Genomic DNA, 15,271 nt, shown 5'->3' with positions numbered 1-15,271 from the left:
TAACAGGCGGTAAGTGCTGGGCACCTAGGATTGATAACAGGCGGTAAGTGCTGGGCACCTAGGATTGGTAACAGGCGGTAAGTGTCTGGCTTTTTCAGAGCTAGAAGTTTTTTAAGCAGCGGTGGTTCCTGGCATGAGGAATGGACAAATGTAACCTGCCGGTGTGAATTCAGCCTAACTTCAGATGTGCTCCTGTGTCTATATTTAGTTAAAGTGAACTTTTGTGAAAACATTTTTTTTACTTGATTCTTTTACAAAATTAGCCCAGCAGGCCCATGCTGGCTAAGCTTCCACCTTCTCTCTAATGCTCACTTGTACGTCCAATGCTGCCTTGCACTGTGCATGCATTAGATTGAACACTTTTTTTTACATTAAAAGAAATCCTCTGAAGGTGCATGCACACAAGGAGCAGTGCAGAGCCTCTTGGGATATGTGACACAAATTTCCCAGGAGGCTGCGGATTTCCCCTTTGGTCTTTACCGAAATGGAAGTGAAAACTGAAGGGGAGAGGTCCTCTCCACAAAAGTGTAAAAACAAAAAACGCAAATTTTTCCATTACATAACAGAGAAAGTCACTCTTTAATATAATGTTAAAAATGTGGAGATGCTTTAATAGCATCATGCATGTGATAGCAGATAGGGACAAGACAGACAGTGACCCCCTCTTAGCACTGCCCATATTCTATATAAAAACAGTTTGTGACATTTATCTGCAGTGTGTAATAATGTCATCGGCAGCGCAGTGTGATAGCTATGTTTAAAAGCTGCTTGTCATATTCTGCACCCTAACAACTCGCTGTGTTCAAACCTACATATCTCCTAAACCGTTGGTTGTAATAACTTGAAATGATTATGGTATACGTGAAGGCAAAGGAAACTGAAACTGTAGGTACAAGTGGGGGACACTTGTGGCTAAACCTTTTTAAAATGTAATTACTATGGCATTATGAGAACATAAATCTCTACCCAGCAAAGTTTGTTGCACATATCTGTCTGCATCTTGCCTCAAACCCCAATTTCTCCAGAATTAAGAGGTGCAGGGAAACAAAAAAATAAGTGGAAGTGGGAGACACGTGTGGCGATCACCTTTTATCACCATGGCATCATTACAACATTAAAAAAAAAACTGTTCATCAAAATGCACTTCCTTGTTACACATGACTGTAACCTTCCTGTACCTCAACCTCAATAAAATGTAATGGGCAGAGTTCATTTTCTAATGATGCCATAGTGATGAAGTTTTAGGGGATGTCAGTCACAGATGTTCCCCACTTGTATCTATATTTTTGTTTTTTTACACCTCCCCATTCCCCAATTGAAGTTCAGAATGTTAGTTAAGTGGACAGGAATGTGTAACAGGGCAGGGAAGCCAATTGTAAAGTGTTTTATGTTCTAATGCTGCTGTAGTAATGAGATTGTAAGGGGAGAATGTGCCCGCCACTTGCACCTATATTTTCAGTTTTGTACCCCCATCCTCAGAGAATTTGGTGTACAAAGAAGAGAAGCAGACAGCAGTTTCATATGTATAGATTTGTGACAGGTAGGTATATATTTAGGGGCCCACCCCAATGCTCCTTGCTATGTTAGTGGCTCTGGGGTCCCTCACCTCTGATCGGCAGCAATCTTCTGAACGGATGACACACAGCACAGATGGCACAGAGCAGTCTCACTGAGATCCGTGCATCCCAGGATGAGAGCTGCCGAGAGCTGGGCGGGGTATTCAAAGCAGCCGGACGGAGGAACCGACTAAAACCCTCTGGGGAGAACTATGGGAACATCAGGCAGATATATGAGAAACATTATTCTCTCCAAAGGAATCCGCACATTAAGTAATGTATATATTTTTTTGTATGTAAAGTAATTACCAGTCTTAATCTAACCCTGCTACAAAGCAGCATACAATCAGGAAAAAGATGGGCAGTACCAGGATCTAATAAATATTTTTTTACAATAGTAGGGATTTTGTAGTGGCATTAATGAACAACATCATTTAATTTTTTTTAAATACATTTTTTTAATCACAGTATCATAAAATCAATACAAAAATAATTCATAGACTCTTACATACAATGGGTGCGGTTTAGGGTATCCACCTCCTAATTTATGTGGTTGCCAATGGAAACCCTGCATCTAACTAGGGTTTCCATTGTAGGCAAACTAATTAAATTTTTTATCTCAACCCCTTTCACAGAAACAAGTCTTCTTTATCAGGAGTATAAGTGGTAAGTATTCTGAACAACAAAATATATATATGTATACATATGAGTTTTGTACCAAACGTATTGGAAAATATACTTCAAAAACAAAAATGGTTCACTGTGTCTACCTTCATTCTGCATAATTTTTTTCAGTCCTTGTTTGTTACTAAAGCAGGTATAGTCCTGTAGTCTTGTCCTTTTGGATAAATATGATCATTTGAGCTATGTACACATATAATATGTCCATTTTCTTGCAAAACACTTAAATTGTTTAATAATTGCTTGTCATTAAGATGGTACAGTTTTTTTAAGTTAACAGTTCATTCCTGTGAAGGATGTATTAGTTTACGTTATGTGTATGCATGATATAATGAACTGGTTGAATTTTTTTGGCTCCTATGTACAAAAATATACTAAATCTACCATCCTTTAATGCAATATAAGATAATTGCAATTATTTATCATAGTGATGAATATACTTGGGCTATTTGATAGAGTTATGGTGAATATTTGGAGTGAGATAGAAATACGGCTTTTTTTCTTTACAATTCAGTGCCTAATATTAGTACCAGTACCAGATTGTGTGCACACCTAGATGAGTGAATACATGTTGATTTTATGAATATTGACGCAAAAAATGATTTGTCCAAATTTTCCTGTGATGTGTGGTGGTGCTCTCTCTTACTATATCTTGGCTCTGCTTGCTGTGCTGTCAGTTTCCAGGGCTCAGGGCTTTGGTGGAAGGAAGGAAGCAAGACTGAGAACCGTTAATATGTTGCTGCTTCTTCTGCCAAGTCAAAACGCTGTTGATGGGAGGTTACCCCAATGAAGTTCTTAACTAATACAGAAAGTCGTTTTACACTCTGGGTGTTTCTTAACCTTTTTAATATAGGTGAACTCTTAAAATAACTTTCAGGTCTTCAGTGAACAGTATCCAGAGCTCACAGAATAATAATGTGACGGCAAGTAGGCAGAATGCTTCCTACATTGTTGGCCAGTGGGAAGGCAGCCACCTTACAGATGACCAAAAAGGTTATTGATGTCAGTGGTATTAGAGAGGAGAAACTGCTCTAGACTGTATTGTATTGCATAAGTGTATGTATGCATTGTCAAATTATTTTAAATGTATTACAGATATTTTAAAGATAAGTGGGAAGATCAAATTTATTATGAGAAGTGCTGATACATCTCCTTTTGCCATTTTAGTATGAGCAGCTAGAGAGGTACCCAAACTTTGTGTTTAGCCGTTTTCCTGAACTTAGGTGTTAAATATATTACCCTGTTTCCCCGATGATAAGACACTGTCTTATTTTTTTTGGAAGGCCAAAATATGCTCTAGGGCTTATTTTCAGGGGGATGCCTTATTTACCCATGAAGAAGACTACAGTACACAGTTATTGTTCATGTGCCATTCATGTCCACTTCTGATCAATCTGAGCCAATCATTGTCCCCTTCTGATCAATCATGTGCCATTCCTGTCCCCTTCAGATCAATCATGTGCCAATCATTGTCCCCTTCTGATTAATCTGATCCATTCATTGTCCCCTTCTACTGTAATCAATAATATACTGTACCATTTAATGTCCCATTCTAAAGCTTACCGTATATAGAGTGGTATTGCTCACAGCAAAAAAAAACCTGTCTGAACTCGTGAACAAACTCCTGCAGTCTCCGTTAGGGAGGGATGAGGGAAGCTGCCTGTGTTTGCTTGGGCGGAGTCACGTGCGCGCACTGCAGTCCTGTCACTTCCTCGTCATGAAGAGGCGCGGCACACACGGAGGAACCACACACGGAGTCACCCACCGTACCACCCGATTCTGGTAAGTAATCGGTGGGTGGCTTATTTGCGGGGGGGGGGGGCTTATTTTTCATTTTTCCCTAAAAAGGGGGGGCTGTCTTATTTGATGGCCCTGCCTTATCATCGGGGAAACACGGTAAGTGAATATAAATATAGATTTTGTTATTTAATGATCCTTTATCAAATTTTAAGTCCCAATCAAATAAGTATCAAGTATCAAATAATTTCAAGTCCCATAACTTTGCATTTTACTAACTTAATTTTTTCCCTAATTTTAGGCAGTATTCTTGACCAAGGTCTAGACAGCCTTCTCCATCGATTACGTGGGCTATGTGACAACATGGAGCCAGAGACATTTGCTGACCATGAAAGTGTATACCTGCTAAAAGGCCAGCAAGCCAGCCCCTTTGTACTTCGTGCTCGTCGACCTCTTGACCGACCAGGATCTCCATGGCACCTCCGTTATCTTGGACAGCCAGAAGCAGGAGACAGAAGTCGTCACACTTTGGTTAGGAACTGTGTTGATATTGCAACTTCAGAAGTCCTGCCTGAATTTCTGCAAGAAATGGGCTTTAGGATGGACCATGAATTCATTGCAAAAGGTCATTTGTTTCGTAAAGGAGTCATGAAAATAGCGGTGTTTAAAGTATTCCGTGTGTTAGTGGCGGGAACAGCTGAGGGAGCTGAACCATTATCTCTTTCTTATTTGGTTGAGCTTAGTGTTGTGGCTCCTGCTGGACAAGACAGCATAGCAGATGAGGTCAGGAGCTTTGCAGAACAACTAAAACCATTGGTGCAGCTGGAAAAAATTGATCCAAAACGTCTGATGTAATAAGCATGATGGTTGCTATGGCATGCGTTTGTCTTAATATACATTGCCTGTTTGTGTAAATGGCCATAAAAGATCAGGTCATTGCTTACTTTTGCACTGTGTACACGCTTTTTATTAAACAAGTGTTTTGTATACTTGTGTGTTACCTCTTTCTTACTTTTATTTGTATTTCAGTACAGCTAAAGCGAAGGTTTACATTTGGGAATCCCCCACATGTGCACATGAACATGCTCGCTCATATTAACATCTTTGCCTGTAAACCTTACAGACCTGTGGAGTGCATCTTATCATATGGGAACATTAGTGTAGTAGATCAGAAAGATTTGTTTTTTTTTTATAGTATCGGGAACATTTAGGATCCCTGAATTTTTTTTCTTGTGATCTGTGGAACTTCACTGGGATAAATAGAAAGGGAAAAAAATAGCAGGGTTTTTAAACTTTATCCCTCAAAATGAAAACATTTTGGCTGTACTAACTCATTACAATCTAAGAGTTAAGTACTGTCTGTGTTTTTTTTTCAATAGCTGTTACATTTTCTGGACAAGCTTTTGTGGGTCTACCCAACAGAAGAAGTGGAGGTAGAGCCATGAAAGCTTGTCCTTAACTCTGTTTGGATAAACTTCTATCCAATGGAGTTGATTTAAAAATGACTACTGCAGTGGCTATGGTGTTTTGGCATCTGCTGGAATTCAGGGGGCAGGAAGGTGGCTCAGTGGTTAGCACTCGGCCCCAGGTTTGTATCCCGGCCAGGACAATATCTGCCTGGAGTTTGCAGGTTCTCCCCGTGTTTGTGTGGGTTTCCTCAGGGTTCCCTGGTTTCCTCCCACATTCAAAAAAAAATGCGGTTAGGTTAATTGGCTTCCCTCAAAAATTGACCTTGGACATGTAACTGAGGTAGTGACATTAGATTGTGAGCCCCTTTAAGGGACAGTTAGTGACATGACTATGGATTTTATACAACGCTGCATAATATATCGGGGCTATATAAATACTGTTATAATAATAATACAATTGAAAACAGGTTTCTTTGGGTAGTTGGCAAGTCATGCAAAGAGTAAATTTGGAATTACATGCTGAACATTCTCAACATGGTATTGATGATACTGAATAGGAAAACACTGCACCTTCTTATGTAATTCAGTCAGCGTCCTGGGCATTATTCCTATGAGTCTCTGAAAACTTCTACACATAGTGAGGGGCTCCAGGGTTTGTTTCACATGGAGAAAACCCGCTTATTATTTTCCTATAATTTTAATCCTAAAACCCATTTTCTAGTCTGAGGTAATGGTTTGTGACAACTGTTAACTGTTAAGTGTCACGTTTTTTTGGCTATGGAGATATAGTTGCATGTACTTTAGAGGTGACTATTAAAAACTGGCAAACCTTTGCACACAGCATTTATTGCATTGGTTGGGGCGCCTGTGTTTTTCTGTGTATGTTTGTGTGAACTGATGAAGTGCTACACACTATGAAGATATCAAAAAGTGTTTAAGATCCGGATAGACCGCAGGTATACTTATGGCTAGCCCCCTTGCAATTAGACAGAATGATGTCCCGTAAATAAGGTAAATAAAAACCCTCTATGTGTGGTGGTGTGAACTCATGTATGTGTGTATTATAAAGATATCAAAAGACCATTTGTTAACCACCTAACCGATAAGCCCGACCTTGGTACGGGCTAAAAAAAGTTACTATTTTCGATAACCCCAAACTTTTCTCACTGTATGTAAATACAGTGAGAAAAGTTCGGGTTTATCGATCACTTACCTGGTCCCGCTGCGATCGTCCATCCGTCGTGTTACAGCGTCGTCCTCAAGCGTCGGGTGTCCTCTCCGGGAAGAAGAAGCCGGCTGGCTTAGAAGAAAATGCCAACCGGCTTCTTCTCCCTCCGCAAAAGAAAAAATCGCAAAAAAAAAATACCTTCTCCCTCCGCTCCTCCGGACACGTCCGTCCTCTTCTGTGTTCAGCTGGTGAGTGCAGTGACGATCACCGGGGTTTCCCGGTGACGCCGCTGCATGCGTCGGCGCGGGAGGGAGGCGGGGCGGGAAATTCAAAATTTTTTTTTACATGATTGTGTGTTTCAAACATTTTTTATATTCATGATATCTACTAGAACCCTGTTCGGACATATTTCTGTAAGTTACAGGTCTACAATTTAAAAAAAAAAATTCATGAAAAAATGTAACGCTTTTGGAACAGAAATCTAGACCTCAGTGTAACGCCCAGGTGGTTAATGTTCTAGACAATAATGCCAACTAGTCCCCTTATAACCAGACATAATGAAGCCTAGTAAAACAAGGTGAATAAAGACTATCTATTCATTTATTTTTGTAACTACAGTATATCATTGCCGCCATAACCACCTCCTTCCTTGCAACAATTTTAAAAAAGAGGGCTGCTGGAAGTACAAATATCAGGTACATGTTTATGTAATTTTGTATATTTGTATTTTTGTTTTTGGACAAATATGTGATTTAGGTTTATTCTTTATCTTGTATTTTTTACATGAAAGTAATATATGTTTCTATGGGTATAAACTTCCCCTCTCCTTCCTCCTGAAGAAGCACGTTGAGAAGTAATTCAGAATTTAAACCATTTGTGGTATTCTGTAAGGAGAGGTCGTTATATACACCTACGATTTTATTGTGTTTTATGTATTTGAAATGACGTTTGTTTTTAATGTTTAATATTAATAACATTTTATTATTTTTGTAATTTATATTGATGGTATTGGCTTTAAAAGTCCCGCTTAAAATTGATGTCTTTCATCGCATATCTTTTCCTATGAATGTTAGGGATGTCCAAGATAAAGAAATGTATATAGGTGGTAGTTTCTTTAAAGTAGGAGCCAAGTAGTCCGTGCATGTAAAATGATGTTCCATGCTATGCTATTTTTTTGCAGATGGCTTCTATGTAAAACAATGATCTCCTTAATTTTGAAGCAATTACCCTGCATGGAGGATGCAACAGTGTCATTGGAAATGTTGCTAATGTGAATAAGGCCTTAGAGTATTACCATGCTTACTCTCATCATAAAAACTTGGAAGGGAATAAATCTATTCTAAAAAGTACTGCATGTGGTGTGTTTTGGAGTATATATTTCTACACAGGGAGGTTCATACAGGCTGATGTTTGCATCTGTTCATTCTGTTTATAAAATGTGCTTGTACTTAGTATCAGTGATGATTCACAGTATTGGTAAACTATGCACTATGCATTTTCTGTTGTTTTTAAAACTGCCGCTTGTAGATACTTGATCCGGACCCTGCATTAGTTGCTGTAAATCTAGAAGAGTTTGTACAGTTTTGTTGTGTAAATCAAAACTGTATAACTGTTTAACATATTCATTTGCATAAGCATCTACCTGTACAGCACTACGTATAAAGTGGAGACCCTTCTTCAGGCTGTTCACAAGTTTATCCCAGCAGTGTGGGAACAGGGAATTCAGAGGTTGTGCTGTTTGGGACTCTTGCACTGCATTCACACACTGTAACAAAATATACAAACAGGCGCAGATGTCTCCTGGTAACAGGAAATGCAATTTGTTCTCCTTTCATTTGATTTATTAATACAGCTGTCAGTCAGAGGATGGGAACACATAGTGCATATACTTAGTTAAACCCTGCAGATCTTGCTGTTCAGGTGTAAGGTAAAAGCCTGGTCCAATTTTACTTTAACAGGAAACATTTTCTGATCTTTAGGGTAATTGAGAACGGATCATATATTTGTTATGTATTAGAATTAATCATTAATTTACTTTTTCAAATGAGTCAATCTAGAAGCAGTACTGTGGAAGATTTACATATAGTATCTTTTCTGCATGTGGAGGTTAAAACTAAACTCTGGCCAGATATAAGACACAGCATTTAATAATCTGTAAATACTAATTCATATTGCTCTTAAATGAAAGTAGTGTCAGTACATATGTTTAACCTAGTTTTAGCCACTTGGAAACCAGAGCTTGGACTGCAAGAAGAATTGTGCAAGTTACCATTCAAGTGTACTACAATGCCCTGTGCTAAGAAGGAAGATCGGGGAGGAACAGAATTACTAGATATGAATTCTGCAATTTTTTTCTCTTTTACTTGCCCATTACAGGTTAAAAGGGTGAAAAACAAAACATGCTATTTTTTCCCCAGATGTCCTTAATCTGGTTCAGTGATGTCACAGGTCTTCTTCACCCCCTTTTGTCTCTCGGTGTAAATAAATCCTAATCTGAGTAACATTCTCCTTGTGAAGCTAAGGTAGGTCCCATAGAAAGTGAGATTGGATGATACCTTGATGGACTTGTAAAGTGATCTTTCTAAAACAAATCGTTTTAGGTTATCTGTATCTCATTATATGTGTGCTTTAACATTCAGGATCTATAGCCTAACTATCAGTATTCCAGCACAATTGATCATAAATATGCTCTATTCTGTTAATTTTCTTCTGACAAGTTTTTCCAGTGTGTCAGGGGAACTTGTTTACATTTTTACCATGAAGTTCTATGCAACACTGTTTTTCTGTGTGTATCAATCTGTTGTATATGATATCTATGTGTAAAAGTTTACTAAATAGTGTTAGGGTATAGAGAACAGAAATGGTCAAAGGGGAGCCTGAGAAGTATTCCAGCTGATAGCTGTAACATGTAGAAGTGGAATTTTTGTGTTGGTTCATGAAAGTAATGATTATATGGGAGGTCATATAAGGACAGTATTGCAGAGGCGTAAGAAATAAAAATTAGTGATATTGAGATGTAATAATTACCAGACCAGGCCATAGACTTTGACCATTGATAAATAGATGTATCAGAGATCAGTGGGGAGCTGTAACAAAATTAGTTTTTGTAGACCCTATTTTCACCTGATGATCTTACCGGTAACACAGATCCTGTGTGCATACCCATTAAACTGCAGATTTGTAATAAATTTGTCTCAGTCAATCACTGCTCTCTGCTTGTGTACCAATATTGTACATTTATTTATAAATTATAATTTATTGAGGTATTTACATATTACAAAATAAAGCTTTGCATATTTAGTGTCTAGACTAAGGCTTTATACACACTTCAGATGATTGTCACCCGAGGTGAATGGCTATGGTTGTGTTTTGGGCAAATATCTGATGTGTACAGCGGTCTTCTGAAGTCATTCATCAATTTACTATGGTGAACTGATGATCGATGAGAAATGAGTGCTGTTCACTCCTATGGAGGAGAGCCAAGCAGGGTACTGCTCACTCATCCCCCCCCCCCCCCATGTCCAATGAACTGTCTCAAACTGTAACAGATAATTTCCAGCAAAATCAATCTGACGTGTACATAGCCTAATAATATAAAGTTGTGCGGTTGCCAGTTAGCACTGGAGATTTGTAACGGACAGTAACTGCTAGGTTTTTCAGGCTTTTGACAACTACTTTACTTGTGCAGTGCTTTTTCTTTTTAAATCTCTGTATAAAATGATTTAATTCTTCTAAGCAGATGGAATGGGTAACTTCTCCATGTGGCAACAACAAGCAACCACCTGAGAAAAAAATACAAGCCTGAACAAATTCATTCGTTCCAATGTTACCTGTTCTAAGGAGATGGCTAAATTAACCACAGTGATACCACTTACTGGTGGGATTTTCATACACAAGAACTGTATGTTCCAGAAATGGGCATCCAAGGACACAAAACCAGAGGGGCAATACAACAGAATGTCCTGAGGTGTTATCACAGGGCTTTTTATGGACAGGAATATTATCTACCGGAGAGGAAAATGAATCACACATATATACTACTTGTTAAAAACTTCTTCCATAATTCTAAAATGTTGCATAGATAAATTTTGCATTCTGCTTTTGAGCCAGCAGATGGCGCGTTTCACACGTATTTACAGTGCAGTATATATATTTGTTTTCATACTTCACAGCTTAATCTGTCATTTACACATAGATATGGGTGATATATCTAAAAAGACTGAGCCCATGATGCACAGTTCCTGTTAAATTAGACAAACTTTTTCCTAATTTATAGTGCTTTGGAGTTTTTCATTTTACCTGTATTAGAAACACAACAGAGAGAAGAAATATCCCAAAGTTAAAGGAACTTCTATCACAAAGGTATCTAATTTGACAAAATTTTCCTAACTTGTTGCTCAGGTGACAACTCTAAAATGTTGAATTTCCATCTTAGTGAACATGTCCAGGGCAAAGAAAGTGAATCTCAGTCTCGCCAGACTACAAGCAAAAATATAAACACAAACCTTATGGGACTTAACCCTCCTCTACTCTATCCAAAATAATAAAAAAATTCCTTTACATCTGCACTAAAAGGCAATGCAGTGGGTACACTTCCTGTATGTTGACACCCAGCCTCCAAATAGACCTCATCATAGACATCCCCTGGGCCTTCAGTCACAGTTGTTGAGTCCTATATGGTGCACACAATTGCCAATAAATCTTTGGATGGTTCCAGCAAACTTCAAGTGTAAGCAACTCTATACCTAAAAACTATAATTCCTTTTTTTAATATTTATCCCTCTGAGGTTAGTATGCACCTCTGGGGTTGGCACAAATCATTGTATTTAGGTGGCGGGGGAGTCTTTTACACAAAAGTGTTTCTAGTTTTGGGTAGAGCAGGTGAGGATCAGAACCCTTGCCATGTTTTCTTTTTTTTTCTGGCTGTCTTCATGTAGATTGTTTTCTTCGTATTTGTTCTGGTGACCATGGTCACTAAAACAGAAAATGATGGGAAATCCAATAGTTTAGATTTGCCACCAGAACAGAGACTGAAGGCAAATATTCCATTAAGGACAACTGTTCCTATGGGGGAGTGAGGAATTTCCCTTACTTTGCTACGATTTATTTTTACTTCTGCTTGCTTAGCCGGGGAAATACAGGTAAATCTCCCAACATCACGTATACATGAATTAATACATGTTTAAAATGTTTTTTTTCAATCTCGGTAACCGTGATCCTCTACACAAAAAAAACAGTGCTCAATAAAAAGTGAATGTGCAAAAACACAGCACAAAATTGTGTACTGGGGTGCCATTGTGATAATCCTCTAAAGAGGAAGGGCCACCCATATTCCCCAGACCTGCCCAGGGCGTTATGCTCCTGACAGGGGCTGGGTACTTAGAGCACTCAGTCGTAGCTGAGTGTGCCTACCAGCCTGTGTGACTGACATCAGACAGGTTCCTTTCTCTGTGGGTTGGCTGAAGCCCGTCCACCAGATACTAGGCTGGGAGCTCTCATGATAATTCAAATGAACTGATACATTCCCTATAAATTGATCTATAACATAATAATTAAGACTACCCTAAAATTAAAATGAACAAACTTTTAGTGATTACCATGACTGTCATGATGATCACAGATCGTTAATCTGAGACCCATAGCCGAAAGCAACAAGGCAGCCAAAAACACCACCACCAAGCTAATTTAGTCTCTGGGCTCACATATCATCTAATAGTGCTGGACTAATTACTAAGCACTAAGAACTAACATGTTATTCCATACCTAATAGTATTGGCTATCAGCAAGTGACAGGGAAAAGGTGAACATCCTTCCATTAGTCAAAAAAGCATTTTTATAGGGATATATAGGTTTTGGAGCTCCTACAGTGAGGTGTTTGTACACATGATGCACTAAAAATATATTCTGTTTTAGTGCAATCAATTGATTTTTCTTAAACTAAGTATATTTACTGTACATGCGTTATTTACAATGTTGTAGTGTTAGGGAATCAGTAAAGGCTTCAAGTCCCAGGAGGTCTTTGTTAGTCATTTGTTTTTTTGTCAGGTAGGAGTTTTCTAATGTTACCTTCTGATTGGACTGAAATTTTAATTTCATAATATCCTTTAATCTAATCTCTATGAAGCAATAAGGAATATTTTTTTAAACAAGGCAAATACTAAATTACTGACTCTGGTGTCATTGGTGTAAAACTTGGTTCATGTCCAGCTATTGGAACTTACAAATTATCTTTATCTTAGAATAGTTATTATTACTCAGTATTTATAAAGCGTCAACATAATATTCAGCACTGTACAAAGTCCATACTCATGTCACTAGTTGTCCCTCAAAGGGGCTCACAATCTAATGTCCCTACCTCAGTCATATGTCTTTAATACAGTCTAAGGTCAATATTTGGGGAAGCCAATTAAACAAACTGCATGTTTTTGGATTGTGGGAGGAAACTGGAGTACCCGGAGGAAACCCACGCTGGGGGCCCAGTGCTGCAAAGGCCAGAGTGCCAACCTCTGAGCCACTGTTCTGATTTCCTGATCTAAAACACAAGACTTGAAAAAAGTAGGTCAACTGTGAAAGGGGAACCAGGGGTGTAGCTTTACTCCTCTGAGCTCTGATGCAAATTGTGAGGCAAGGCCACAAAACTTTTCATTATGGTAACACCACACATTAATTGTGGGAATGAATGTTTCCTTAATTCATAAAATTCCAGATGTCACCTGCAGGAATACCCACTGAGGTTATAAAATTACATGTGTGATGTAGGCTGCCCATACCAGTTATTCCAGGTGTTGTTGTATGTACCCTGTGGAAAGTTATATAAATACCTGTTGATCCTGCCAACAGAACCATTGGATAGGCACCTCCTTTGATGACAACACTATCATGTCTGCAGTAAAATCACTGCAGCATTATTAGGGAGATGATAGCTGCTTTGATACTGGCACAGTTGAAAGTCCTAAAATGAAATAGTCATTCCTATTTATGCTCACAGTCCTTTAGATTGACCTCAGATTGAGTTGGTTGGTGCCTGTTGGTGCTCCCTTTAGATGACACATTGTTCAGACAAATGTCCAAGGCAAACCCAGAACATTCTCTAAAGTGTCTATGTCTCTAATCAGATTGTAGATCCGATTTCCACAAGTCAGGCCTTTTGCTCCTTGATAATCTTACATTTTCAATTAAAACAAAGGAAGTTCCAGCAGCTTATTTTATTACACTCATCAAATGACCTCCAATGGGTTGGAGCATGGGAGACAGGGGAGACAACGACTTTAGACACCATGTTCCTCTTTGTCAGAGCGTCATTTGGCAGCACAGGTTTACAAGCAATTCTGTGGGACCACAGTGCCTTATTCGCAATGTATATAATATAAATATCAGGAATGTAACTAAATAAAATTAGTTTGAACAGCAGGTCTTGTTGGTTCTTTTAGATCTGTACTGAATACCAGATGAATAAATGAAGAATATGAAGATTATTATTACACATTTTATTTATACAGAAAGTGATACTGTATGCTGAGAGCACTCATCACACTAGTGTGCCTCACCTCTCATTGTTTATACCCAAGGGAATACAGCTTGTGAATAGTTGGATATCCCATATTCTGTTTTGTCTTCCACTTTTAGAATTCTGTATAATTATTTACATTCAAATTTCCAAGGCATCTTTCAAAAGTGGTGTTTAAACTTTGCATGGGAGAGATGTAATTTACTACTTATAATAACATATTACCTATTTTTTTGAAATTGGAACTTACTTTGTGACGTTGAAACTTTTTGATGACTTTTGCCAACCTCTTTCAGCAGACATAAAATATTAGAGTTACCTGGATATACCGTAATATTATATGGCTGATAGTTTACACACCAGGCTGATATATTAGTAAGACATATTTCCAATGATTTTAATAAAAGAGAGATTGAAAGTGTGGCAATTTAGATATAGGATATATTTGACTCAACAAGACTTTTGTGCATTGGCTTAGAAAAATAATGTTTTCTGCTTAGCATGGGGTCATGAGAAGCAGCCACCTTGAGCACTTCAGAGGAATCTGTGTAAAAAGGACCAGACGTATAACTTATGCTAATGAAATAGTTTGGAGGTGGGGAGCGTTGGACATTTGCCTTGAGTGCTAAATCCTTTACATTTTAAGCTTGCAGGATCCTTACCCACTCACTCTATTGTTTCTGTCTTTGCTGTAATGGTAAAATAGATAATGGTGGGGGTTATTTTTATACTTTACATAATTGATGTTATTACCTGGATAACTAGATATTCCTCCTGTATAGGTGTAAATTGGTAAATGTATTGTTACCCACTCTTTAGCTGGTAGTAATGGTTACATTCAGCTGGACTTGTTCATGTAATAATATGTCCAAGCCAAGTCGTCAGTTGTGGCTAGGAGAGCTGTAAATCATCTTTAACACAAGTCCAGTTGAATGTGACTACTACTAGATATTTAATGACCTGGATAAATGAGAACATTTACAGACATATTGCCCACTGTTTGTATTGTACTCTGTTTATGCTAGTGTATATTATGACTTTTAGAGTTTAATAAAAATAATGATTTTTGGGCACAATCTGGGCGGTTTCAGAATCTATGTTTTGTTTTGGCATAGTAGAGACACACCAGTGGGTGGTTGTGTAGTATTTATCAGTTTATAAGAGGCCATTTCTCCTCGGTGGCTGAAATACTGCAGGGAAGTTTCATTTGCTT

At 38.2% G+C, this 15,271-nt stretch overlaps 1 protein-coding gene across 1 annotated transcript in view; it reads left to right on the top strand.

Annotated features, from left to right (window-relative positions):
* The window catches only part of MED18 (mediator complex subunit 18), an 8,695-nt gene extending 3,732 nt beyond the window's left edge, over nt 1-4,963 (top strand). Inside the window, exon 3 of the mRNA XM_072421250.1 lies at nt 4,276-4,963. Coding sequence (XP_072277351.1) covers nt 4,276-4,829 — 554 coding nt within the window. The 3' untranslated portion in view covers nt 4,830-4,963. The remainder of the gene's footprint in view (nt 1-4,275) is intronic.
* Nucleotides 4,964-15,271: the final 10,308 nt, after the last annotated feature.

This window comes from Pyxicephalus adspersus, chromosome 1 (assembly GCF_032062135.1).
Source record: "Pyxicephalus adspersus chromosome 1, UCB_Pads_2.0, whole genome shotgun sequence".
Classification (NCBI taxonomy): Eukaryota; Metazoa; Chordata; class Amphibia; order Anura; family Pyxicephalidae; genus Pyxicephalus; species Pyxicephalus adspersus.
This window is presented reverse-complemented; position numbering and strand designations above follow the sequence as displayed.